This window comes from Miniopterus schreibersii, assembly GCF_964146895.1.
Source record: "Miniopterus schreibersii genome assembly, chromosome: 7".
Lineage (NCBI taxonomy): Eukaryota > Metazoa > Chordata > Mammalia > Chiroptera > Miniopteridae > Miniopterus > Miniopterus schreibersii.
Window position 1 is genome coordinate 25,425,663 of NC_138108.1, and position 26,276 is coordinate 25,451,938.

Genomic DNA, 26,276 nt, shown 5'->3' on the forward strand with positions numbered 1-26,276 from the left:
ATCAGCTATGATTATTCATTCACTTCTAAATGCGATATAAACATCAACTATCTACTGCTGGTCTCCACAATGGAAATAGGCAGTGAATCCTTAAGTCTAGCTGCCATCTTCCTCTGAATATTCTCTTAGAGCTATATTTTTATAATCTTTGGACTAAAAGCAACTTTTCTGGTGGTGGTTTTAGCATTTCTATAGAAATGAAACTGCATAGAAGTAGTCATGCTGTGATGATTTTAACAGACTTAAGTGGAGTTGGTAGTATCAATAAGTGGTGGAAAAATGACATTTCCAATCATAAACTATAAGTTGACTGGGTTTAGGTAACAATTTATTATAAACTATTTTAAAGAATTTTGCCTAAAATAATTTTTCATTTTCTTTCCTCTTACAGTCACGTTCTATATCTAGTTCCCCTGTGATGGTAACTCAGCCTGTTTATCAGCAATCTGCGTATCACTACCAGGTAAACATTAAATTATACAGTGAAAATCCTTGATAATTTTAGTCCTTTTTTGAGTAATTTTCATTTTATTCTTTCTCATGCAAATACTCTAGTAATTAGAAAGAGATGGTTAAGCCTTTGATAGCAGTGGTTTTTGTTTTGGGGGGGTTTTATGAGAGAAGTAAACTATGTCTTACAAGAAGATGGACTACTTGCTTCCTTTTACAAAAGGTAATGAGATTAGTTTCCCTCGCACCCCCCGGCTAGCATTTAATCTAAAAAGTCTTTAGAAATAATTCCTTAGGTAAGACACAGATATTCGACCACAGGCTGAATTTTTAATGTTGCTGTTAACATGTTAGTTTCTTGTTATTATATTTAATATAGAGTTGACCCTGGAACAGTGAGGAGATTAGTGCACTGACTGCTACCACACATTCGAATATCCAAGTATAACTTTTGAGTTCTGGGAATTGGTTCCAGGACCCATCCCCACCCCCCATGGATACCAAAATCCTTGGGTGTTTAAGTCGTTTGTATAAAATGACGTAGAACAATGCCTACAGTCTATCCTTTACATCCTTGGATTTCCAACTACAGATTGTAAATGCTGTTTTCACTCCTCTATTGGTTGAATCCATATATACAAAACCTGGAGATATGGAGGGCCAATATTTATATAAATGGACACGCATTTCAAACCTTGTTGTTCAAAGGTCAAGTGTAATATACATTAAAATAATGGTTATATTGTGATTATATTATGACAGCATCTTTTGGTTAACCTGCATTCTTCTTTTCATTAATTCTTATGGGAGACTGGGATCAGTGAACTGTAATGCCAGACTATTTTAATGTTTTATAAATAAGGCACAGTTGAACTACAGCCATATATGTCTACATACTGTCTATGGCTGCTTTTGTGCTACAGTGGCACAATTGAATACTTAAAACAGAGATATTATGACCGGCAAAACTTAAAATATTTATTCTCTGGATAACTTTCCAGAAAAAGTTTGCCAACCTCTAGTCTGTGGCATTCACAAATAAAACCACATTCTTTCATACCTCTGAAATAGTGAAAGAGAATTCATTTGTTTATTTTTTATTATTCTTTTTGAACTTTTAAAACAGACCCACATGAAAACGTTAAGGTTATTGGAATTCTTTTTAGTATTAGACTGGATTTGGGGGAGGTCACTTATTACTAAATTATATTACTATGCTAAAAATAAAACTATCTGAAGTGTTTCTTTCTTTTACTAAAAATAGAAGTAACTTAGTGGCATTTATTTAAAATATATATGTTGCATGAGTTTCCCTAAACTGCCTCAGAATTTCAGGAGAGGCCCTAAAGACAGAATATTAGGTACCAGACCATTTAACATGAGAAGCCAATTGTGAAACCAGTTTTGCCCACCTTGAGCACATATGAGGGGAGGATGAGATTGATAAGATTGGTAAGGAAGAGGCTTTCTTTAACAAGAGAGTTGTTAAGAGTGCTACGGCATTTCCCCTTCTCAACCAAGTGAAGAAGACTTCCGAAAATGTCTAAGAGAACTTAATATTCCCTTGAAATTTGTGAGGTGGTACTACTTGGACCTGACCTCTCCTAGTTAAAAATATGGAGGGGTCTATGGAGGCAGAGCCCCTAGAGAAGGTCTATAGCGGAAATGTGTTAAACTTCTACTCACAGCAAGCAAAGGTTTATGTTTCCCAAGAGCAAGGTGTGAACTTAACAGAAGAGACCCTTTCCAAAAAAACTTTAAGGTGACCCCAATAGAGAAATAATCTGTGTGAAGTAAACTTCTAGAATCAAGGGCTAGAATTGCAGTCAAAAGTTCTCAGCAGGGAGATCACCAAAGAATCTAGTAAAGTACCTATTTAGAGGGTCAGCATTTGGAATCTACCACACCCCAAAAAGTGATCTGTCCTAATTTTTATCCAAGCACAAGAATGAGCAGCTCAACAATGTTTTTATTTTTTATTTTTTTTAAACATATCCTTACTGATTTCAGGGAGAGGGAGAGAGAGATAGAAACATCAATGATGAGAGAGTCATTGATCGGCTGCCTCCTGCACACCCCCGACTGGGGATCGAGCCCGCAACCCGGGCCTGTGCCCTGACCAGGAATTGAACCCTGATCGCCTGGATCCTAGGTCGACGCTCAACCGCTGAGCCACGCCTGGCCAGGCTCAACAATGTTTTTAAAATAGCATAATGAAAAAGAGTAAAGTTGCTTTTTGTTTGCACCCTATTGAGTCCAGCTCCTTTTTGATTAATTAACATACAGCTGTAGCCCACTTGACATAGCAAATGTATTATGGAAATTTTCTAATACATTTTAATTTTATACTTCAAATCTGGTTTTCTACTTGATGCAAATTATAAAATTGGAAGTATGTTACCTAGATATACTCAGGAAAGATTTCGGTACCAATTTGTAATATATTTTACAATATAAGAAATAATTTCACTTCACATATTTCTTTTCAGTTATATATTCATCATCATTCTGCCCTTAAAATTCCCACTTTGATAAGAATAGTCCCTTGCTCTTTCTTTTTATGAATTCTAAGATTAATAGCTTTATTGGTTTTTGTTAGTCAAATCAGTCAATTCAAGGTTTAATCAGTTTTTATCTCCTTTGTATTTCTCACTTCATAAGTAGATAGTGATTTCATTTATCTAACAAATCTACATATAAATCATTTTATTTCAGATGTTTTCATTAAAATATTTTCTTAAGAGATTATACATTACCCTGCCTTTCTGAATGTAGTATACAGAACATAAACTTCACATTATCTTGGTCATCATTACAGTATAGTGATTTCATTAGCAGTTGAAATGGTCAGCACTAAACTAATAGTGATTTGGTTTAGACAGCAGCTCTATGGGGTCTTCTCATTCTTTTTTTTTTCTTTAGTAATAAAGGACTTTATTAAAAATGGAAAATAAAGATGAAAACATTTATTAATAAGAAATAATACAACTAATTTAAGAAAAAGTCTGTTTTATGTTGTCATATTACAATAAGTACTTTAAAAAAGGTGACCCTCTTTTTTAAAAAATAACAGCTTTATTTAGATATAATTCAAATACCATAAAATTCATCTATTTAAAGTGTGCAAGACTAGTATTTTACTAAATTCAGAGTTGTGCAACCATACCACAATTTTAGAACATTTTAATCACCACATACACACACACACACACAAATACTACCCATTAGCAGTCACTCCTCTTTCCCTTTACACCCAGCTCTAGGCCACCAGTAATCTCTTTCTTTATATATTTGCCTATTCTGGACATTTCATGTAAGTGGAATCTAAAACATACGGTTTTTTCATCATAGGTAGGTATCACTAATAATGTCTATTTATTATTTGGTTGAGTACCCCTTATTTATTATTTATTTTCCCTTTATTTTGATGTTTTCCTTAATTACTGGTTAAAGAAAATGAACATTTTATGTTCTTAAAATTGTCAATTTGGAAAAGCCATTCTTTATTAATATTAAATTATACAAGGAAAAAATGTAGGAAAATGCCCCTCCCAAAATTTATATTTACCTTTTCTTCTTTGATTAAAACAATTTTCTTCAAACATCAACATTCAAAATAAAAATATCATTTAATCCTCCCCAAAAATAAAGTAAAATAAAATGTGATCTCTTATGACTATTCTTTCACCTAACATAATATTTTCACTATTTGTCCATGTGGTAGCATGTATCAGTGTTTCATTCCTTTTTATGGCTGAATAATATTCCATTATATAGATATACTACATTTTGTTTATCTGTCAGAAGATGGACATTTGGATTGTTTTTACTTTTGACTGTTATAAAAATTCTGCTATGAATACCTGTGTACAAGTTATTGTGCAGACATGTTTTCATTTCTCTTAGGTCTTATACCTTGGAGTGGAATTACTGAGTTCATAGGATATGTCTATGTCTAACCTTTTGATGTCACACTGTTTACCAAGAAGGCTGCACCATTTTACACCCCTACAAGCAGTTTATCAGAATTCTGATGTCTTCACATCCTTGCCAATACATTGATTTTAATGTTGTTGAAGTTCAGCTTATCTTTTTTCTCTTTTGTTGCTTTGTTGCTTCTGCTTTTGATGTCATAATTTTAAAAATTTGCCGGATTCAAAGTCACAAAGATTTGTGCCTGTTTTCTTCTAATCGTTTTAAAGCTCTAGGTCTTAATTTTAGTCTTGGATCCATTTTGAGTTAATTTTTGTATATAGTTTGAGATATAGGGGCCCAACTCTATTTTTGGCATTTAGATATCTAGTTTTAACCCTGTTTATAATCCTCAGGGTCTTTTTTCTTTCATTTTAGGCCCCTACACAGTGTCTACCAGGTCAGTGGCAGTGGAGTGTTCCTCAGGTAAATACTAACTTTTTCCACTGTGCTTTTGTGAAGACTGCATGAATATTAAAGGCAGGAGAACTAGATTAGATACCTTTGTGTTATTAACTGTGATAGCTTTGGCAGTTTATTTAATCACTATATTTCTCAGCTTCCCCATTTGTGAAATGGAAGTAATGATGTTACTGTACCTTTGTAAGTTTTCTCATGATTTTTGTGACGATCAAATGAGACTATGTAAGTGAAGACATTTTATAAATGAGTGAGTTTTGCATAAACATGAAAAATTAATTCTTTTTTATTAGTATTGGACATTTTAACATTTTTCTAGCCTTACTTAAATACCATAGGTTATATTATTACAACCTTTAATACTGATCTTAATATAATTATCTGAGTTTATAAATGAGGTTCTGAAGGACTGAGAACTTTTAGTACTTACTAGTGATAGAGTTCTTTTTTTCTTTTCTTTTTTAATCTATCTTTATTGATTTCAGAGAGAGGAAGGGAGAGGAGAGAGAGAGTTGAAAGATTAATGATGAGAGAGTCGTCATTGATTGGCTGTCTCCTGCATGCCCCCAGCTGGAGATTGAGCCCCCAACCTGGGCATGTGCCCTGACTGGGAATTGAACCTCGATCTCCTGGATCCTAGGTGGATGCTCAACCTCTCAGCCACGCCTGGCCAGGCAGTGATACAGTTCTTTAATAACAACTACACAACTGGAATTTATAACATCCCAGAGTTCCTAATTTGTTGCTGAGATATTTCTATGCTATCCCTGAAAAAGAACTTCAGGAAAACATGAAACAAATATTTCATCTGCTGGGTAAGTCATTTGGTTTAATTGAAATAACTAATCATATTTGAATTAGAACTATGGTTTTGTGTTTCAGTCACCTGCCTCTTCTGCTCCATTCCTGTACCTACAACCATCTGAGGTTTTTTATCAACCAGTGGAAATTGCACAAGATGGAGGATGTGTTCCTCCTCCACTGTCTCTGATGGAAGCTTCAATTCCAGAGGTATATATTATTCTCAAAGTAATTTATCTTTACCATCTCATCTTACATTTATTTCCTTTTCTAAAAATACTTGTTCAAGACCCTCACTGAAGCTGCATGTCTTATGTTTTATTTGATCTCTTCAGCTCTGTCCTTTTCTGTATCTAAGAGTGCTTCATCTTAGACTTCTTCACTAACTAGTTCACAATCATTTCTCACGTCAACTGTTCACTTTACTAGGCTAATTCCTGACCCAGCCTCCTTTAAAAGAGGAAGATACCAAATACTTCTTGTGATTTGTCTGTCAATCTATATTATTGCTAACATTCTGTCAATTAAAAGCATATAAAAAGTAAGTCAAGAAAAAAATATTTTGCCCCTCTGGGCATGGCTCAGAGGTTGAACATCAACCTAGGATTCAGGAGCTCATGGTTCGATTCCCGGTCAGGGCACCTGCCCAGGTTGAGGGCTCAATCCCCAGTCAGGGGCGTGCAGGAGGCAGCCACTCAATGAATCTCTCATCATTGATGTTTCTCTCTCTCTCCCTCTCCTTTCCTCTCTCTGAAATCAATAAAGATATATTTAAAAATATATACATATTTTAAAAATTCTTTTTTCAGAAGCTTAAATTTATTTTATAGCTACAAATGGTAAATACCATCTTCAGCATCTTTAAATTATATTCCTGAACCACTATTAATAACTACCATCTATTTGCCAGGAACTGTACATGGCATATTTTAAATCAGTATTGTAAAAGATTAGGAAATTAGCACCCACCTCCCAATTAATGCTTATAATATTATAATTTTGTTCTGGAACAATAAGTTCCACAGTTGGACCTTAGTGTTTACTAAAAATACCTTTACTAGGATTTCTCCATTCTTTGTCTCATCCTCCATGTATCACTTGTTTGACTGAATCTTCAGGTACTCTTTGTTAAAAGAAGGCTTATGGATGCTATGTTCTTTGAGTTCTTATATGCTTCTTCAACATGTTTTTTGACTATAAATCTGAAAGAAAATAAGACTATCTATAAAATAATTGCATCATACTTGTACTAGTTTACAAAGGCTGATAGAACAAAGTACTACAAACCGGGTGGCTTAAATAACAGAAATTTATTGTCTCCCAGTTCTGAAGGCTAGAAGTCTAAGATCAAGATGTTGGCAGGATTGGTTCTATCTAAGGGCTGTGAGGGAATGATATGTTCCAGGCTCTCTTCTTAGCTTGTAGATTGCCATCTTCTCCCCATGTCTTTACATTATTTTTCCTGTCTCCAAATTTCCCATCTTATAAGGATACCAGTCATACTGAATTAGGTTCCATCCTAGTGAACATACTTCAACTTGGTTAACCTCTGTAAAGACCCTATCTCCAAATAAGGTCACACTCTAATGTACTGAGGGTTAGGACTTTCAGCCTGCAAGTTTTGAGGTAACACAATTCAACCCATAAATACAGGGGTGGGGAACATCCTGCCTGTGGGCCTTATTTGGTCTGGCCCTGTCCAGCCATCACATTAAGGGTGATTTAATTGAATGTTTGCCCAAATATAGGCGGCTAATTTTTAAATTGATAATTTTGTATGGCCCGGGAATGATGTTTTAAATATCCAGATCGCCCTTGGCAGAAAAATGGTTCCCCGCCCTTGCCATAACAATACTTTTTTCTCTTAAAATTTCCAAGTTTAGTCTTTTCTGGTGTTCAGTGTAGCCATAACAAAGTTTAAAGCTGCCTGATTTTCCCTCTTGTGAATAATTTGCTTTTCCCCCGTGTGCCTAAAAAGTTCTTCTTAACTTGAAGTCACTTCACCAGCATATGTCTTGGAACTTAGCAGTCTTTATAATATTTTTCCTGGGAAACATTTTGCCCTTTTGATTTTCTAACTAGGTTTTAAATATGTGGTCTTTTTGTTTACTTTCTTTTTCCTGTTAGAGCTTTGGAAAAAAATTTGTTCAGGTTCTGTTTCTTTTATAGATCTAAAAGAAAATAAGACTAGCTATAAAATAACTTCACGATACTTTTATTAGTTTACAAGGGCTGATGAAACAAAGTACCACAGTCTGGGTGACTTAAACAGTAGAATACAAATTATACATATGTTAGATCTCTTTTTGTGTCTCATATCTATCATCTCATAATTTTTTTATCATGGTATTTTATGTTGTTTTATATGATTTTTCAAATAACTATGACTATATTTCTCCTTGTGTTTATTCTATTTTTTATTATGATTAATGAGGCTTTCGTCTCTTAATATTTTTTATCAAAACCTCTGTCACTTTGCTTATTACATCATTGTCTGTAAATGTCTGTTGGTTTAAAATTTCTGATCCCCTTTTTTAGAGATCGTGTTACTATAATTTCTTTAAGATTCAAAAGCATTATATTTATCTCAACTTTTCTACTTTTTCTAGGGTAATTTCTCATCCTTTTCTTCAGCTTTTGTCTTTCCTTGATGGAGTTGGAGAAGAGGTAGTCTGCATGCTTAGGTGGCTCGCTTTTCCTTTCTCCCTAATCTTTAAAAGATATTTGTCAAAGTATAGGGTGGGAAGAGCAGGTTGTTGTCTGAAGCAGCTTTCCACTATGTTGCTAAGTCTCCTGGTTGAAATGCTCTTCCCCTCAGTTTTTAGCATTCTGGGGATCATTTTCTATATTGGGCTGTAGTAATTGCTACTTCTCTTTCTACTTTCACCCTGTTTCACCTCCAACAGTGTTCCTCAGCTATAAGGCAAGGCAGTAGATAATAAAAATGGTGAAAAAATTATTTCTCCTTCAATTCCACATCCCCTGCTATTAAATAATACAAAATTGGATCACGGTGTAGATATTCCCTGCTTCTGCATTGGCCTGACATATCTCTACACTTGAGGCTCTGAATGGGTCTTTTAGAACACTGATCTTTAGGCAAACCTTTGTTCTTCCTGCTGTCCGAGGAGGCTTCAGTCTTCCCTTATATGGGTCCAAATTGCATAGCATTTGTCAGACATTCTATATTGTTTATGGTTTGGAGATCATGGGTATTTCCTTGTTTAATTGATGATGGCACTTTTTTAAAATCTATCTTTGGTTCTTTATTTTGTTTTCTGGTTTTCAAGGAGAGGGCAGTGAGGTAAGAATTATTTTATAGTAGATTTTTAGCCACAATCTACATTTGGCATTAAACCAGTGGACTCTAAAAAAGATTTTTCTGGAACTATTATTTATATTAGCTTATAACTTATACTATTAATTTTTACAATATTTCCATACAGAATGATATATACATGCTTTTATTTTAATACTGTTTCTGGAAGAAGGTATAGGCTAAAATATAAATTGAGTGGGTTACTAAGTAGAAACCACTTTAGATAGAACCATTTAGCTTTCTGTCAACATTATATCACTACTAGAAGTCCTACAAATACCTCATATTTTATACATTATAAACCTAACTTCTCTCCCACCCCCTTATACACAATTACATAAGCATCAAACTTGCTTTTCCTGTATTCCATATCTCAACAAATGGTTCCACCATCTGTTGGACAAGTCAAAAATCTTTTACATGATCTGTTCCCTACCTTTAGCTCTAATGTCTCATCTTTCAGCTGTCTTTAAGTGTATATTCTTCCTTCCTGCCAAACCAGACAACCTGCGCAGATCTTCCAAATGAGATGAGCTCTTGGTTGCCTCTGTGTCTTTGTACATACTATTCCCATCTTCTATCCCTAATTCTTCAAATTCAGGCTTCAGCTTCCCTAGAAAACTTTTCCTGACCAAGTTCCCAACTTTCTTAAGTTAAATCAAGTAGTTAAATTATCTTTTCTCCTATGAATCCCTATACATGTCTCATAGGACTTGTAATTTTTTTAAAGTATATTTTTATTGATTTCAGAGAGAGGAAAGGAGAGGGGAGAGAGAGAGAGAAAAATCAATTATGAGAGAGTCATTGATCAGCTGCCTCCTGCACACCCCCCACTGGGGATCGAGCCCGCACCCTGGGCATGTACCCTGACTGGGAATTGAACCGTGACCTCCCGGTTTCATAAGTTCGCACTCAACCACTGAGCCATACCAGCTGGACTTATGGTAATTTTGACTACATCTGTCCCTGATCAGTCTACAAGTCAAAGATAGGGGATGTGTTTTTCATCTGTGTTTCTCCATTGTGTAGCAAAAGGCCTAGTACTTGTAATGCTGAATAAATATTTTGAATTAATAAATGAAAGGTAATATATTTCTTTTCTTTTCTTGTAATAGCCTTATTCTGATCATGGAGTTCAAGGAACATATCACCAGGTTTATGCCTCAAGTGCCATTGCTATGCCTGCACCTGTGATGCAGCCTGAACAAATTAAAGTAAGAAGTTTGTTTTGACTATTTTTGGGATGGGGGGATTCTTGCTCATATTTTAAGTTTTCCAACTTTCTCTTCTGAAAGGAACAACTTTCGAGATTTATATCCCATGTAATCAGAAGTACATAATTAGTGAACTCTTTCATGTGAAGGAAATAGAATCCCAAATTAACTAATTTCTATTGATTAGTTATTAGCAATTAATAAACCACACATGGTCAAAAATGCCTTATTTACTATGGTAAAAAATATATAACAGCATTTTCTATTCTTAAGTGGAAAACTAAATGGTAATTACTACATCCATATTGCTGTGTAACCATCACAACTATCTATTTCCAAACTTTTAATAATCCCAAATGGAAGCCCTGTACACATTAAGTAGTAACTTCCCATCCCCGCCCCCAGTCCTTGGTAACCTTAAATCTTTCTGTTTTTATGAATTTGCCTAGATATTTCATATACTCAGATTTTTATTATCTATGTTAATCACATGTAAATTTGTGGGGGAAGATCCAAGGTGGCGGCGGAGTATGTTACACTCACCTTCTTCCAGGACTAAACTGGAATTACAACTAAAATATAGAACAGTCAACCTGGATAACTAATTGAAGACAAGCTGAACAGAAGTCTTTTAACCAAGGATTTACTGAAGAAGCCACATCGAGACTGGTAGGAAGGGTGGAGATGCGAAAAGGGCTGACCCTGCTCCCATGGGCAGACACTGAGATTCCAAAGGGATATCTCAGCTGCAAAGGTTCCCCCTGAGAAGAGTGGGTTCTCAACCCCAAACTGGGCTCCCCAGCCCAGAACACTGGATTCGGAAAGAGGCACCCACATAACATCTGGCTGTGAAAATCAGCTGGGATTCTCTCTGCCAGGGAGAGATGGGAGTCTTCCAAGAGACACAGTGCCCTCTTAAAGGACCAATGCACAAAATTTCATTTGCAGCCACTCACCCTGGGCTTCAGCAGAAGGAGGGTGGAGCAGACTAGAGTCTGGTGAGGAGAGACTGGGGTCTTTGGCTCTGGAGAGATAGCAGAAGGGACAGTCACCAGGAACCTTATGCTGAATCTCTTCCCCACACCACCATATTTCTTGGGTGGGGCACTCACCTTCTTGTGGCATCACCCTGGGGTAATGCAACAGCCCTACCCTCTAAACTCCCTATCGCCTCCACCTTATGGGGCTCATGCCCTACTGAGGAGTCAGCTATCTGGGCTGCAGTGTAGAGGTCTGGGCAGACTCAGAGGTGTCAGTGACTAGTAGGGCTTTGGAGTGAGGGCCATTGCCCTCACTTTTCCATGAACCTATACTAGCCCCTCCCAACTCCTTGTGGACCCTCACTGCCAAGGTCTGGGAAGAATCCAGACGGAGTTGTGTGGCTCTGGGGGAAAGAATCCAGACAGAGTTGTGTGGCTCTGGGGAGGAGCCATTCCTCCCACCTTCCCTAAAACCTGACTGGCACCTCCCTCTCACAGAAGACCTACTAGCCCCACCCTCCCAACCCTGGAAAACCCTTCTTGCTGAGCTCCAGCTCCTGCCAGGATCTTGAACAGACTCATTTGTGTGGCTCTAGCACAGGGGCCATTTTTCTTTCATATGCCTGACCAATGCAGAGCCCTCCCATCACACAGCCAAGTCTTGGTCAGCTTGGGCTAATAAACTCTGCAGGCCTCACCCTGATGACTCTGAGGCCCCAACCTACCACAGAGGTCTGCAGGCAGCCAGCATGGTACAGCTAGACTTACTATATCCTGGGATGTTTGCTGAGTGGCCTCAGACCCAGCACTGGCACTGAGTTTCAACATGTATCTGGTGATAACCACTGACCTCTACCTAGTGACTCACTGAGAACCTACCTCATGCAACTCAAGTACCACCGGAGTCTCTTTCAATGACTGAGTCTAATAGGCAGCTGGCAGGTGGAGGCAGGCAGAGGTGGATTTTGGGGTGCATTGAGACTTTTGCACACCTGCCTCCGGGCCTAGTGCTAGTAAAAGCTGGCCTCAGAGCACAGCATGGTCCTTCCCACAGGCCCAAAAAAGGCAGCCACAAACTATATGGCTTTGTAGCTTCAAAGAGATTACCCAGGGCCAGTCACAGAGGCTTCTAACATTCGTCTGCACCAGAGTTCCTCCCAAAGGCCCCAGAACCAGCACAACCTGTAGCCAGCTTTAGACAACAACAGAGTATGATCCAATAAGCTTCACAAGCAGCATATCCACGGGAAGATCTCATCAGGCACCAAAACCTGCTAAGTCAAATTCCACTTCATGTGGTCAGCACCTGCAAGCAGCTTGTACACTAGTTAGGTCGATCCTCACAGTCAGCCAGCCTAAGAGTTGACCCCACACATGAACAGCCAATAGCAATCAGAACTCAATTACAACAGGAGGGCCCACATAATACACACAAGGGACATTCCTGGAGAACCCAGCTGAGGTGATCAAGGAGACTGCACCACTGGGCCCACAAAACAATTACTACCTAAGACCACCCTACCAAGACTGGGAGTCATAGCAGACCTACCTAATACATAGAAACAAACAGAAAGAGGCAGCCAAAACGGGGAGAGAAAGAAACATGCCCCAAATAAAAAACAGAAGAAATCTTCAGAAACAGACCTAATGGTGGTGGAGGCAAGTAATTTACCAGATACAGAGTTCAAAAAAATGGTTATAAGGATACTTAAGAAAATTAGAACTCGACAAAGAGATAGCAAGCATTAAAAAGGACATAGAGGCCATAAAAAAGGATCAGTAAGAAATGAAGAATATACTACAAGGAATAAACAGTAGATTGGATGGAGAGGATCGAATCAGTGATTTGGAAGAAAAGGTAGCAGAAAACGCGATCAGCAGCAAAAAGAAAATAGAATGAGGACAGTTTCTGTTTGTTTTTTTAAAAATATATATTGATTTCAGAGAGAGGAAGGGAGGGGGAGAGAGAGATGGAAACATCAATGATGAGAGAGTCATTGATCGGCTGCAGCCTGCAACCCGGGCATGTGCCCTGACCAGGAATCGAACCCTGATCGCCGGGATCCTAGGTCGACGCTCAACTTCTGAGCCATGCCCAGCTGGGCCGAATGAGGACAGTTTAAGGAACCTTTGGGACAACATGAAGCATAGCAACATCTGCATCATAGGGGTACCAGGAGGAGAATTTGAAGAAATAATGATGGAAAACTTCTCTAACTTGGTGAAGGAAAAAGACACACAAGTCCAAGAAGTGCAGAGTCCCAAACAAGATAAACCTAAAGAGTCCCACACCAAAACAAATCACAATTGAAATGGCAAAGTTAAAGACAGAGAGAAAATCTTAAAAACAGCAAGAAAAAGACAGTTACTTACAAGAGAGCTCCCATAAGACTGTTAGCTGACTTCTCAAAGGAAACATTTCAGGCCAGAAGGGATTGGCATGAAAAACTCAAAAGTGATGAAAAGCAAGGACTTAACAACCAATATTACTTAACCAGCAAGGATATCATTTAAAATTAAAGGAGAGCTGGGCCAGCGTGGCTTAATGATTGAGCATCAACCCATGAACTAGGAGGTCATGATTCAATTTCCAGTCGGCGCACATTGCCTGATTGTGGCCTTGTTCCCCAGTAGGGGGTGTACAAGAGGCAGCTGATCACTGACTCTCTCTCCCTCTCCTTTCCTCTCTCTGAAGTCAATAAAAATAAATTAAATAAAATTGAAGGAGAGCTCTGGCCAGTGTGGCTCAGTTAGTTGGAGTGTCGTCCCCTACACCAAAAGGTGGCAGGTTCAGTTCATGGTCAGGGCATATACCAGGTTATGGGTTCAGTCCCCAGTCAGGGCACGTGTGAAAGGTGGCCAATCACTGTTTCTCTCTCTCTCTTTCTCCTTCCTCTCCTTCTCCCTCTCCCTCTCTTTCTCCCCCCACCCTTCTGTCTTTCAAATCAATAAAAACATATCCTCAGGTGAGGATTAAAAAATACTTTCTTAAAAAAATTTTGAAGAACAAATAAAGAGCTTCCCAGACAAGAAATAGCTAAATGAGTTTGTTGCAACCAAATCAGTATTACAAGAAATGTTAATGGGTTTGCTTGAAGAAGAAAAAGACTTAGAAGAAGAACAACAGATGAACATAGTTAAAATAAAATGGTGGAGATTAAAGGGGACGGCAGACTGAGTGGAAGCTACACTGACACTCTCCCAGGACCAATCTGGATTTACAACTAAAACATAGAAAAACCATCCTGAAAACCAGCTGAAGACAAGCTGGAGAGCACCCTCATAACCAAGGAGGAAAAGTAGAGACTACATAGAGACTGGTAGGAAGTGCGGAGGTGCAAGAGGGCTGGCTAGGCTCCCACAGGCAGCAGCTGAAGGTTCAGAGGGATATCTCAGCCATGGGAGTTTCCCACTGAAGACTCTGGGGCCTAAACCCCAGGCTGAGCTTCCCAGCCAAGAGCACCAGAACTGAGAAAAGTGCCTACATCTAGCTGTGAAAAGCAGCCAGGTTTCTGTTTGCCAGGGAGAGATGGCTGGAAATGCAGGCACTGTCTTAAAGAACCAACGCACAAAGTTTCATGTGCAGCCACTCACCTTGGGCTCCAGCAGAGGGAGGGCAGAGTGGACTGGAGCTGTGTGAGGAGAATCTAGGGTATTGGGCTCTGGCGATAGAACTCAGAGGGCACCTCTCTGGACTACTGCAGAGGCAGACATTTACCTTCCAAGCAGCTTTTGCCTGAGGGGGAAGCAATTGCCCCAACCTGCTGGAAAACCTCTCACCTTACCCAGTGGAGTTTCTACAGCCTGAGGCTCATTAAGAGACTCATAACAATCCCCCTCCCCACCCTGCAGAGTCTCTACAGCCTGAGACTCATTAAGGAATCAGCCTGCAGGCAGAGGCAGACTTCAGAGTGCTTTTAGTCTTTGCCTGACCTGCTGCCTGACCTGGGCCTTGGAAAAGCAGACTTTGGTGGGCATCTTGGTCATGCCCAAATGCACCCAGCCCCAACAGAGCGACCTCAAGCTGTGGGTTGTTGATAGCTGCAAACGGTACTCAAGGCCAGTCACAAACAGCATCTGACATTGGCCTGCACCAGAGACCTTCCAAAAAGACTGAGAGTCCTAGTAGGCATACCTAATACAGTGGTACCTCGGTTTTCAAATGTAATCCATTCTGGAAAACCATTCAAGATCTGAAATGTTTGAAAACTGAGGGATCAAGAGCTGACAGCTAGGCCTCAGGATCTTGCACTCAGCAGAAGCCTTGTAGCATGTTCGACTTCCGAGGCATGTTGGAAACCGAAGCATTTACTTTCAGGTTTACGGCGTTCGTAAACTGAAATGTTCGTCAATGGAGACTTTCAAAAACCGAGGTACCACTGAATATAGAAACAAACCCAAATAGGCAGCCAAAATGGGAGACAAAAAGCCCCAAATGAAAGAACAAGAGAAGTCTCCAGAAAAAGAGCTAAATGAAATAGAGATAAGCAATCTATCAGATATAGAGTTCAGAATACTGATTAAGGACGCTCAATAGCATAAAAAAAGATATGGAAACTATGAAGGAAATTAAGACTGACATAGTAGAGCCTGGCCGGGCGTGGCTCAGCGGTTGAGCATCGACCTAGGATCCAGGCAATAAGGGTTCGATTCTCGGCCAGGGCACATGCCCGGGTTGCAGGCTGCAGCCGATCAATGACTCTCTCATCATTGATGTTTCTATCTCTCTCTCTTCCTCTCTCTGGGGTCAATTAAGATATATTTAAAAATAAATAAATAAATAAATAAATAAATAAATAAATAAATAAATAAATAAAAAAGACTGACATAGTAGAAATAAAGAATACATTGGAAGCAATAAACAGGAGATTAGAGAAAGCTGAGAATCAGATTAGTGAATTAGAAGATAAGATAGAAAAAAATCAGAGATCCAAAAAGAAGAAACAGTTAAAAAACAGGAGGACAGTCTAAGGGAACTGTGGGACAACATGAAATGTAACAATATTTGCGTCATTGGAGTGCCAGAGGAAATGGAAAGTAAGCAAAGGTTAGAGAACCTGTTTGCAGAAATAATGGCAGAAAACTTCCCTAAACTGGTCAAGGAAAAGGTTACACAAGTTCAGGAGGCACAGAGAGTCCCAAGCAAGAAGAATCCAAAGAGGCCCATGCCCAGACTCATCATAATTAAAATGCCAAAAATTCAAGACAGAATATTAAAGGCAGCAAGAGAAAGGCAATCTGTTACCTACAAAGGAGCTCTCACAAGGCTGTCAGCTGAATTTTCATCAGAAACTACAGGCTAGAAGGGAAAGGCATGAAGTATTCAAGGTAATGCAAAACAAGGATCTGAAACCAAGACTACTCTATCCAGCAAGGCTATCATTCAAAATAGATAGTGAAATAAAGAGCTTCCCAGAGTAAAAAAGGCTAAAGGAGTTTATCACCACCAAACCAGCATTGCAAGAAATGTTAAAGGGACTGCTGTAATTAGAAGTAGAAATAGAAGCATTGCAAGAAATGTTAAAGGGACTACTGTAATAAGAATAGAGAGAGAAACATAGGCATAAAGAATTAAAATGGCAATAAATAAGAACCTATCAGTAATAACCTTAAGGACTTTGAGGGAGAGATCAACATCAATACAGTCATAGTCGTGGACTATAACACCCCACTGATTTCACTGGATAGATCTTCCAGACAAAATATCAACACTATCTAACCCTACAACTTAAAAAATTAGAAAGCTCCCCTGTGAAGCCGTCCAGACCAGGGCTTTTGTTTGCTGGGAGTTTTTTTTTATTACTGCTTCAATTTCATCAGTTGTTATTAGCCTATTCAGGTTTTCTGATTCTTTCTGATTCAGTTTTACATGATCTCACTCATATGTGGAATATAATAAATAAAATAGACTGAGGAACAAAATGGGCCCAGAGACATAGAAGCATGGAACAGATTGATGAATCTCAGTGGGAAGGTAGGGTTGGGGGAGTGGGTGGGGAGAGATTAATCAAAGAACTTATATGCATATATACATAACCCATGGACACAGACAACAGTGTGGTGAATACCTGGTGGGGGGTAGGGGGGATATCTGTAACACTTTCAACAATAAAGATAAATTTCAAAAAAATAAAATGGCAATATGTGCCTATCAATAATCACTTTAAGTGTAAATGGCTTCAATGCTTCAATCAAATGACATAGGGTAGCTACATGGATAAGAAAACAGGACTTTTACATATGCATGCTGTCTACAAGAGACCCACCTCAGAATGAAAGACACATACATATTAAAGGGATGGGAAAGTATATTTTATGCAAATGGAAAGGAAAACAAACCTGGGGTAGCAGTACTTACGCTGACAAAATAGACTTAAAAGTTATAGTAAGAGACAAAAAATGACAGTGCATAATGATAAAGGGAGCAGTCCAACAAGAGGATATAACTCTTGTAAACATTTATGGACCCAGCACAGCATCACTTAAAGATATGTAGAGCAAATATTGATGGACATAAAGAAAAAGATCAATAGTAATAGTCATAATAGGGGATTTTTACACCCCATTGACGTCAATGGATAGATAGATGTTCCAGACAGAAAATCAAGGAAACAGGCCTTAAAAGACACACTAGACCAGATGGATTTAATTGACATCTTCAGAGCATTTCACCCCAAAGCAGCAGAATATATATTCTTTTCAAGTGCACATGGAACATTTTCTAGAATAGAACACATATTAGGACACAAAACAAGTCTCAATAAATTTAAGAAGATTGTAATATCAAGCATCTTGTCTGACCATAATGGTATGGTCAATATCCAAAATTTCTAAGGGACATATAAAATTCATCACCAAAAGAACGAAATGGGCAAAGGATCTGAATACTTGTCCAAAAAGGACATACAAATGGCCAAAAGACATATAAGAAGATGCTCGGTGTTGCTAATCATCAGAGAAATGCAAATTAAAACCACAATGAGATGTCACCTTACACCAGTCAGAATGGCTATTATCAGTAAATCAACAAATAAATGTTGGCGAGGATGTGGAAAAAAGGGAACCCTCATGCACTGTTTATAGGAATGCAGATTTGGTGCAACCACTGTGGAAAACAGTATGGAGTTCCCTCAAAAAATTAAAAATGGAACTGCCATATGGCCCAGCAATTCAACTTTTAGGAATATATCCAAAAAAAACAAATCACCAATTTGAAAGAATATATGCACCCCTATGTTCATTACAGCATTACTATAGCCAAGATTTGGAGGCAACCCAAGTGCTCATCATCAGATGAGTGGATAAAGTTACTCTGCCATAAAAAAAAGAGATCATACGTTTTGCAACAGCTTGGCCTGTAGACTATTATGCTAAGTGAAATAAGCCAGACTGAAAGAAGAATACCAAATGATTTCACTCATACGTGGAATCTAATGAACAAAATAAACTAACAAGCAAAATAGAAACAGGCTCATAGATAACAGACTGACAGCTGTTAGAGGAGGAGGGGGTTGGAGGCTGGGTGAAAAGGTGAAGGAATAAAGCAAAAAACAAAAAGCTCATTGACACAGACAACAGTATGGTAATTACCAGAGGGAAAGGGGGGTGCAAGCAGGTAGAAGAGGGTAAAGGGGATAAATTGTGACCGAAGACTTTAGGTGGTGAACACACAATACAACGTACAGATGATGTATTATGGAATTGTACACCTAAAACATTATTAACCAATGTCACCCCAATAAACTCAATAAAAATTGAAAATAAAAAATAAGCCCCGGCCCTAGCCAGTTTGGCTCAGTGGTTAGAGTGTCTGCCCATGGACTGAAGGGTCCTGGGTTCGATTGCAGCCAAGGGCACGTACCTCAGTTGGAGGCTCAATCCCCAGCCTTTATCAGGTCAAGTGTGGGAGGCAACCAATCAATGTGGCTCTCATATGGATCTTTGTGTCTCTCCCTTCCACTCTCTCTGAAAAGCAATGGAAAAAATATCCTGGGATGAAGATTTAAAAAATAAATTTTTAAAAGCCCTGGTCAGGTGGCTCAGTTGGTTGGAGCATTGTTCTGTACACCAATATTTTGTGGGGTTGATTCCCAACCAGGGCAAGTAGTAGAGGCAAACCGATCCATGTTTCTCTCTCACATCGATGTTCTTTCTCTCTTTCCCCTTCCTCTCTTAAAAAAAAAAAAAAAAAAAAGTCAATAAAATGTATCCTCAAGTGAAGATTAAAAATAAAAAATAAAATGTATGGAGAGATGAAAACAGTTAAACTCTTCTAGTTTAGGAATTGTCCCCATGTATCCTATATCAAATCCAGGCCAAAGAATGATAATCAAGTTGGATTTGTGTATATGTTCAATAGATTTCAACTGTCTAGTAGATAGCAAGGAATTCTGCTTATTCCCATATGACCTAGTTTGTTAGTGAAATGCTTGCACCATTACTATAGAGAAATGGGACTATATCTCTAGCAAAAAAACACGCATTGATTAAGTTATAGTAATATGAATCATGCTTGCAGTGTACCTTGGTAGGGAAAGGCATACTCTTTATAGTTAAATGATAGAAATTAGCTATTTCACACTCATATTTATGCTTCTGACCCATCCCAAGTGTTGGAACTCCATACTAAAACGGTCTATTTTAAGAAGCCTTCTCACCCTTTGGTATCACCTCACCATCATTACTCACTGCATGCATTCACTGCTATTATCACTGTATTGCAAACATGAAACAAAACCATAATTTTAGCCTAGACTCAGAGTCTACAGTGTTACTAAAGTATTGAAGTTTAAAACAGACCTCCTTTGATGTTAATATTTTCTCCAAATAGACTTCTCTAGAAATAGCTCCAATAGCCATTTCATATTAGGTAAGTGCTATTTAAGATATATGAAAAGAAGTTTGACCTTAGGAGCATTTAGGGAAATGAAAACCAAAACTACAGTGAGATACCACCTCACACCTGTTAAGAGTGGCTATTATCAATAAGACAAGCAATAACAAGTGTTGAAGAGGGTGGAGAAAAGGGAACCCTTATTCACTGCTGGTGGGAATGTAGACTGATACAACCACTATGGAAAGCAGTCTGACAATTCCTCAAAAATTAAGAATAGATGCCCTGGCCAGTTTGGCTCAGTGGTTAGAGTGTAAGCCCGTGGACTGAAGGGTCCCAGGTTCGATTCTGGCCAGGGGCATGTACCTCCATTGCAAGCTCAATCCCAGCCCGGTTGGAGGGTGTGCGGGAGGCAACCAATCAATGTGTCTCTCTCACATCAGTGTTTTTCTCACTCTCCCACTCTCTCTGAAAAGCAATGGAAAAAGTAACCGCAGGTGAGGATTTTAAAAAAAATTAAAAATACAGCTACCATTCAACCCCAGCAGTAATACCCCAAAAACTCGAAAACCTGTATTTGCAAAGATATATGCACCCCTATGTTCACTGCAGCATTATTCACAGTGGCCAAGACATGGAAACAGCCAAAGTGTCCTGCAATAGAGGACTAGATAAAGAAAATGTGGTACATGTACACAATGGAATACTACTCAGCCATGAGAAAGGATGCATTGCTGCCATTTACAACAACATGGACAGACCTTGACAATATTATGCTAAGTGAAATAAGTCAGAAAAGGCTGAGAACCATATGATTTCACTCATATGTGGGATATAAAACTGAAACTCGTGGACACAAACAGCAGTGTGATGGTTGCCAGAGGGAAGGGGTGGGGATTAAGGGGGGAAGGGGGTTTTAATATATGGTGACGGGAGAAGATATGACTTTGGGTGGTGGACACACAGAGCAATATACAGATCTTGTAACATAGAAACCCACACCTGCAACCTATATGTTCATATTAACTATTGTCACCCCAATAAATTTAATAAAGTGTTTAAAAAGTGCTATTTACTTTCAGTTACATATTTTATATACATATATACAAATGATTGAAGCTTTTCTGCTTGAATAATTCCAATAGAAGATGAAGTGGTACCCTATAGGATAAGAAAAACTTCAAAAGAACTTAAATGTTAAGCATGGTTTTTCAGTGACACTTTATTTTGCTTTAATATTTTTTGTCTTTTTCTGCTTTTGAAATGAGTTCTCAATTACAAAATATCAAACTACACTCAAATCCAGCACTGGCACAATATGAAGAAGCCCACAAGTAAGGACAGATAGCAGCAGCAGGCGGCAAGAGGTGGGAAGTGACTAAAACAGTGGTTACAAACATTCATAGATAAAACTATCCAACAGGTTGTACCTTAATGTAGCACAGGCTGGACTAGTTACTGCCTTGGTGGGTGGGTTCAGATTCTACATGGCAATACAGTTTCTTCCAGCTAAGAGTTCCTGGCTTGCACCAATCAGGGCGGCCAGAGGACACCCGACTAGTCTATTCCTTTTTCAGAATGCTGTTGGAGACCTGGTAGATGTACTGCAAGACTTCAGGAGCTCTACACTTCAGCAACAGTGTTTAATTGCGGTTTCCTGGCTGGATGCATAGCTCAGCCAAGATCCAAATGCCATTGAGCTTCAGAGACTGGTATAGCATGGTCCTGTCCTTCCACATTCCTCTTTGCAATAGTATAAACGTTGTTTTGCAACTTGCTGGAAACAGCATTTAAATGACATTCCTTAATCTGAAACTAAAGTTCATTTTTATTGGCAATAAACATTCTTCCATGTTGCAAGGAAGACCTGATGCCCCTTTTTCCATCTTCTACAAAAAGCACATTGAGTGGGATGAGGCAGCTGAAGTAGAAGACATCAGTATTTTTCATAGCTACCTGCACGTTATTTAAAGGTTCTATTTTCATGACTGGGCCCAACATGTTGAAAGAGAGGGAGACATCAATGCTCTGGTTTGGCATCAGTGGTGTATGGATGGCCAAATGTTAAGCTGAGGATGACACCTGTTAAACTGGATTGCAAAGTTTTGTTGGTGAAGTTCATTTCCATATAGATGTGTCCTTGGTGACAAGTAAATGTTCTGGAAATCTTCAAGCCTGTTAGCCTTTACTGCAGGCAGCCAGACAGCTTTAAGAGCCACATGTCCACCAGGTGTAATGCCTATCCCTGTAGAGAGTTCAGATAGATCATTCATACCATTGCTGACCACAGTAGGAGTATGTGAAGGAGCAGAGGTTGTATGCATTGATGATGGTATAAAAGATTGTTCCACTGCTGGACTTCCTCCAGTGCCCCTCCCCCTAGCCCAAGGTCACTGCCAAGCAGACTATCTAGTTCTCCTTCTGAGAGATCCACTACTCCCATCAGCATGGAAGATACCTGTGGCACATTGACTGGGGGACCAAGATCAAGGTTTAAAAGGTCCCTCAGGTAACCGTGAGAGGGGATAACTCAAGCTGTTCCAGGTTGGTGGCAGTGGTGGTGCCAACAGTGCTCCTATGGTGTATTGGCAAGTGTTTGCAGTGGATTCCATGACTTCCTTCCACAAGAGCATTGGGAGGCTTGTGGTACACAGAGGCCAAAGAACCAATGTGGCAAATTAGCTCATCCAGCAAAGTTGGCTCAGTAAGTTCTGTTTCCTCAGACACCAGTGCCTTCTCAGATACGACTTGCTTCTTTGGCTGTGACAGGGTCCATTGAGAGAAGCCTCCAATAAATATAGCTCTGTCTCAGAGGTCATGATTATCATAATCCTGTGCTACCAAACTCAAGACCTGCTGTACCAGCTCCTATGTTTCTGATGATTTCTTGAGAAACAACTATGGCAGTAAGCAGAGTGAGCTGCACCTGGGTGCTCTCATCATAAACGCCCTTCAGGAAGGTCTCTAGTAACTCAAATTTGTATTGTCAATTCTTTCCGCATATTCTGCCACAATCCAAATCTTAGCTGCCCAGGTGTCTGGCTCACCCAGCGAGCATGTTTCCACACACGGGGGCCATGATAATTTCATATGTGATATATTTGGGGAAGATGTTTCTGATGACAGTGATCGCCTCTTGGACCACATAATTTACTTTGGTCTGGATGAGATCAATCAATGTGCTTACACAGTGTTCTGCAGATTGTTCCACCTTGATGACACACCATCCAATGGCCTGCACAATGTTGCAAGCAAAGTCAGCATCCACCTCTGTGATTATTCCTTCAGTTCGGCAGAAACTTAGCAATATTGGCTTGGGATGCCAAATGAATCATGAGGTCCAACTTCTTTAGTTTAAAACAGACAGGATCATTATACTTCACAAAGAAGACTCAGATTCCCTGCTTCAAGTTTTCAGGCCTTTTCTAGGCAATTAGGTTGATTGTCCTCAGGGCTACATACTGCACCGCTTGCTCCCCAGACAGGAAAGTGACAAGTGACAAGTTGAGGGGCAGCAGCATATTACAGTAGTCAGAGTCCTTGGGTAACAACTCTAGAAATCTCATTAGGACTTTCACTGCTGAAAGCACTGCTGAGTTGGCATGAGATAGGGAGTTATTGCTTACAGATGCTCTGAGCCTCCCTTTCATCTTTAGGGTTGTAATTGGGTAGGCAGCCCAGGATGAAAATCTGGTCCTGTTCAGGGCAATAGGTAGCTTATTAATTTTGTGTGGGTTCAGATCCAGTAAGTTGCTGTTTGGGTGAGATTCACTAAATGACTCTCTAACTGATTTAGAGAAATTATACTGGCTATGCTCTCTGACTAATGATGAGTGTTTCAAGAAGAGCATTGTGTAAGGGAGAAGTATTGAGAGAGTGACTCTCTTGGCAGTCAGGGTGGCCTAGTGAAATGGCAACAAGTGAGTTGATATAGCCTAGATGATAGTGCCATGCTGTCCCCAATATGGTTGTAGGCTCCCCATGAGCCATTTGAGGTTAATTTTAATTTTAGATTAAAATTAAATGCAATTTAAATTTTAGTTCCCCAATTGCAACTAACCACATTTCAAGTGCTAAATTGTCCCATGTGACTAGTGGCTGCCATACTTGATATCAACATAGAAAGTTCTAACAGACAATACTGCTCTAGAGATCCTGGAATAAATAGGGAAAGTTTTGAGCCTATCCAAAATTTAAAATATGTCATACAACAGCTTGATTATTCCCTAAATTAGGAGCTGGCCTATGCCCAAAATGCCAAAAAGCTAGTATCAACTAAGTTGTTTCTTTGACGCAAACTAATCTTAACACACCAAAAAAAACTCAGGATGATAGATATATGGGATTACTCTATTATATGGCATAGATATTTATATGTCTGTCTACCAATGCCAACTTAAAGGATACATTTAGGGTTTGGACAACTTTATAAATAGCATTCTGCCAAACTACTCCCCGTTTAAAATCATGTTTTTAAAAGCCACCTAATGATGTCCCCCAAAATAGAAGGAATATTGTAACAACTCATTTCTGTGTTGACCTCTTCCTTATTTTATATACTAAACATTTATACTCTAACTGTAGAAAAGAGATTGTCTAAGGTAGATTGTAAGCAGAGAGACATGCCTGGACTCTGGGTGTCACCAAAAGCTTTAAGTAATGAATTAAGGTTGGCTTTGGAAGCCAGTAAAAAGCCCCTGGGAGATGGCCTGGTACCTTGCTTATTCACATGGTCCATGGCAGTCTTCTCAGGTAAGGAATGAAGATTGCTTTCCTAGGAGATGGCAAAGAAAGAACATCAAGACATTTTTGGGAACCTCGAGAACTTGAGGAATTCACCCAAATCTATAGGTATTGTAGGCAAAGCCTGATGACAACTTTTGGCTTGGTTTCTTTGCCCTGAGGGGCTAATTAAAGCTCAATCTGGAGGTTCCTTATGAGATTCCAGCAAAGCAGGTTTAAGAGAGCCTATATGATCAATTACTATTCTTGTGTTTATGCAAATAATAACGCCAAATGGAAATTGGACTAATGTGGTAAATAGTTTTGATTTGACTATCTTTGGTTAAAATAAGGGTGATTTTAGGGGGAAAACTGTTTCAATAGAACCTAGCCCTGGCCACATAGCTCAGTTGGATAGAGCATCATCCCGATACACCAAGATTGTGGGTTTGATCCCTAGTCAGGTCACATACAAGGAGCAACCAATAAATGCATAAATAAGTAAAACAAATATCTCTCCCTCCTTTTCTTTCTCTAAAATCAATCAAAAAAAATTTTTAAATAGAATCTATAACGCACAATTGTCTATATTAGATACTAAAGTTTTATTTTTCACCTACAATCTGAACTTGATCCTGAATTTTTCTAGTTTTCTTCCAAACTAATGTTTCATTTTTCTCCCATCCTTTGACTTGGAATTATTGAAAACTAAAAATTGTCTGTCCCTGCCCCCCCAAGTTTTGTACTTGCAAATAGTAACTGGTGTTATGTAAACCATGCAGAATTTACATCACCAGAGATATTTAAACTGCAGATAAGGAGGATCTATCAGATTGTCACTGCTTGCTTTTATTCCAGCAAAAGAAACTTTGAGCCTTGCATCTAAAATTCTTCTCGACATCTTTACAGACTCAGAAACTGACTGATGAACAAAATAGATTCAGTGATACACAAGCATGGAACAAGCTGACGAATCTTAGAGGGAAGCTGGGGGGGTGGGGGTGGGTAGAGATTAACCAAAGAATTCCTATGCATATATGCATAACCCATGGACACAGATAATAGTGTGGTGAAGGCGAGGGGGCGAGGTGGAAGGGGTCAACAGGGAAAAGGGACATCTGTAATATTTTCAACAATAAAGTTAAATAAATTCAGGTTTTCTAGTTTATAGACAAGTAATTCAAATGATCACTTTTGTAAAGTTACTACTTGGACTTTTCAAAATTGAGCAGGACTTTCTAGTTAATGATAAATAGGACTAAGAAATATGCACCATATTTTTCTTGTTCTCTGTTTCCAGTGAGAAGTTAGAGTGTAAGAAATTGGAAAAAGAAACTGGTTTATAATTTGCTGTGATCATTAATCTTTGTTTTTCTTTCTGTTTTCATAGGCATACCTCTTATTAAATACCTGATTGCTTGTTTACACAATATAGGTCTCACTTTAGGAGCCCATCTGCATCATGGCCTCCTGAAATGAGACTTTTTTTATTTATTTATTTATTGTGGTGGTAATGGTCAATATGAACATATAGGTTTCAGGTGTGGGTTTCTATGTTACAAGAT

General features: G+C 38.8%; 1 protein-coding gene and 1 pseudogene across 3 annotated transcripts in view; one reads left to right on the forward strand and one right to left on the reverse strand.

Moving 5' to 3' along the window:
* BOLL (boule homolog, RNA binding protein) overlaps window positions 1-26,276 on the forward strand; it is a gene marked incomplete at both ends in the record, with an annotated part of 54,619 nt that overhangs the window by 17,385 nt on the left and 10,958 nt on the right. For both annotated transcript variants that reach the window (XM_081142145.1, XM_081142146.1), the window contains 4 exons: window positions 392-463; window positions 4,801-4,848; window positions 5,725-5,853; window positions 10,078-10,176. In XM_081142145.1, the coding sequence (XP_080998271.1) occupies window positions 392-463; window positions 4,801-4,848; window positions 5,725-5,853; window positions 10,078-10,176 (348 nt within the window). The remainder of the gene's footprint in view (window positions 1-391; window positions 464-4,800; window positions 4,849-5,724; window positions 5,854-10,077; window positions 10,177-26,276) is intronic.
* On the reverse strand, window positions 21,552-23,840 carry LOC308559740 (AP-1 complex subunit beta-1 pseudogene; annotated as a pseudogene). Its single transcript has one exon. The product of its transcript is annotated as an AP-1 complex subunit beta-1 pseudogene (transcript).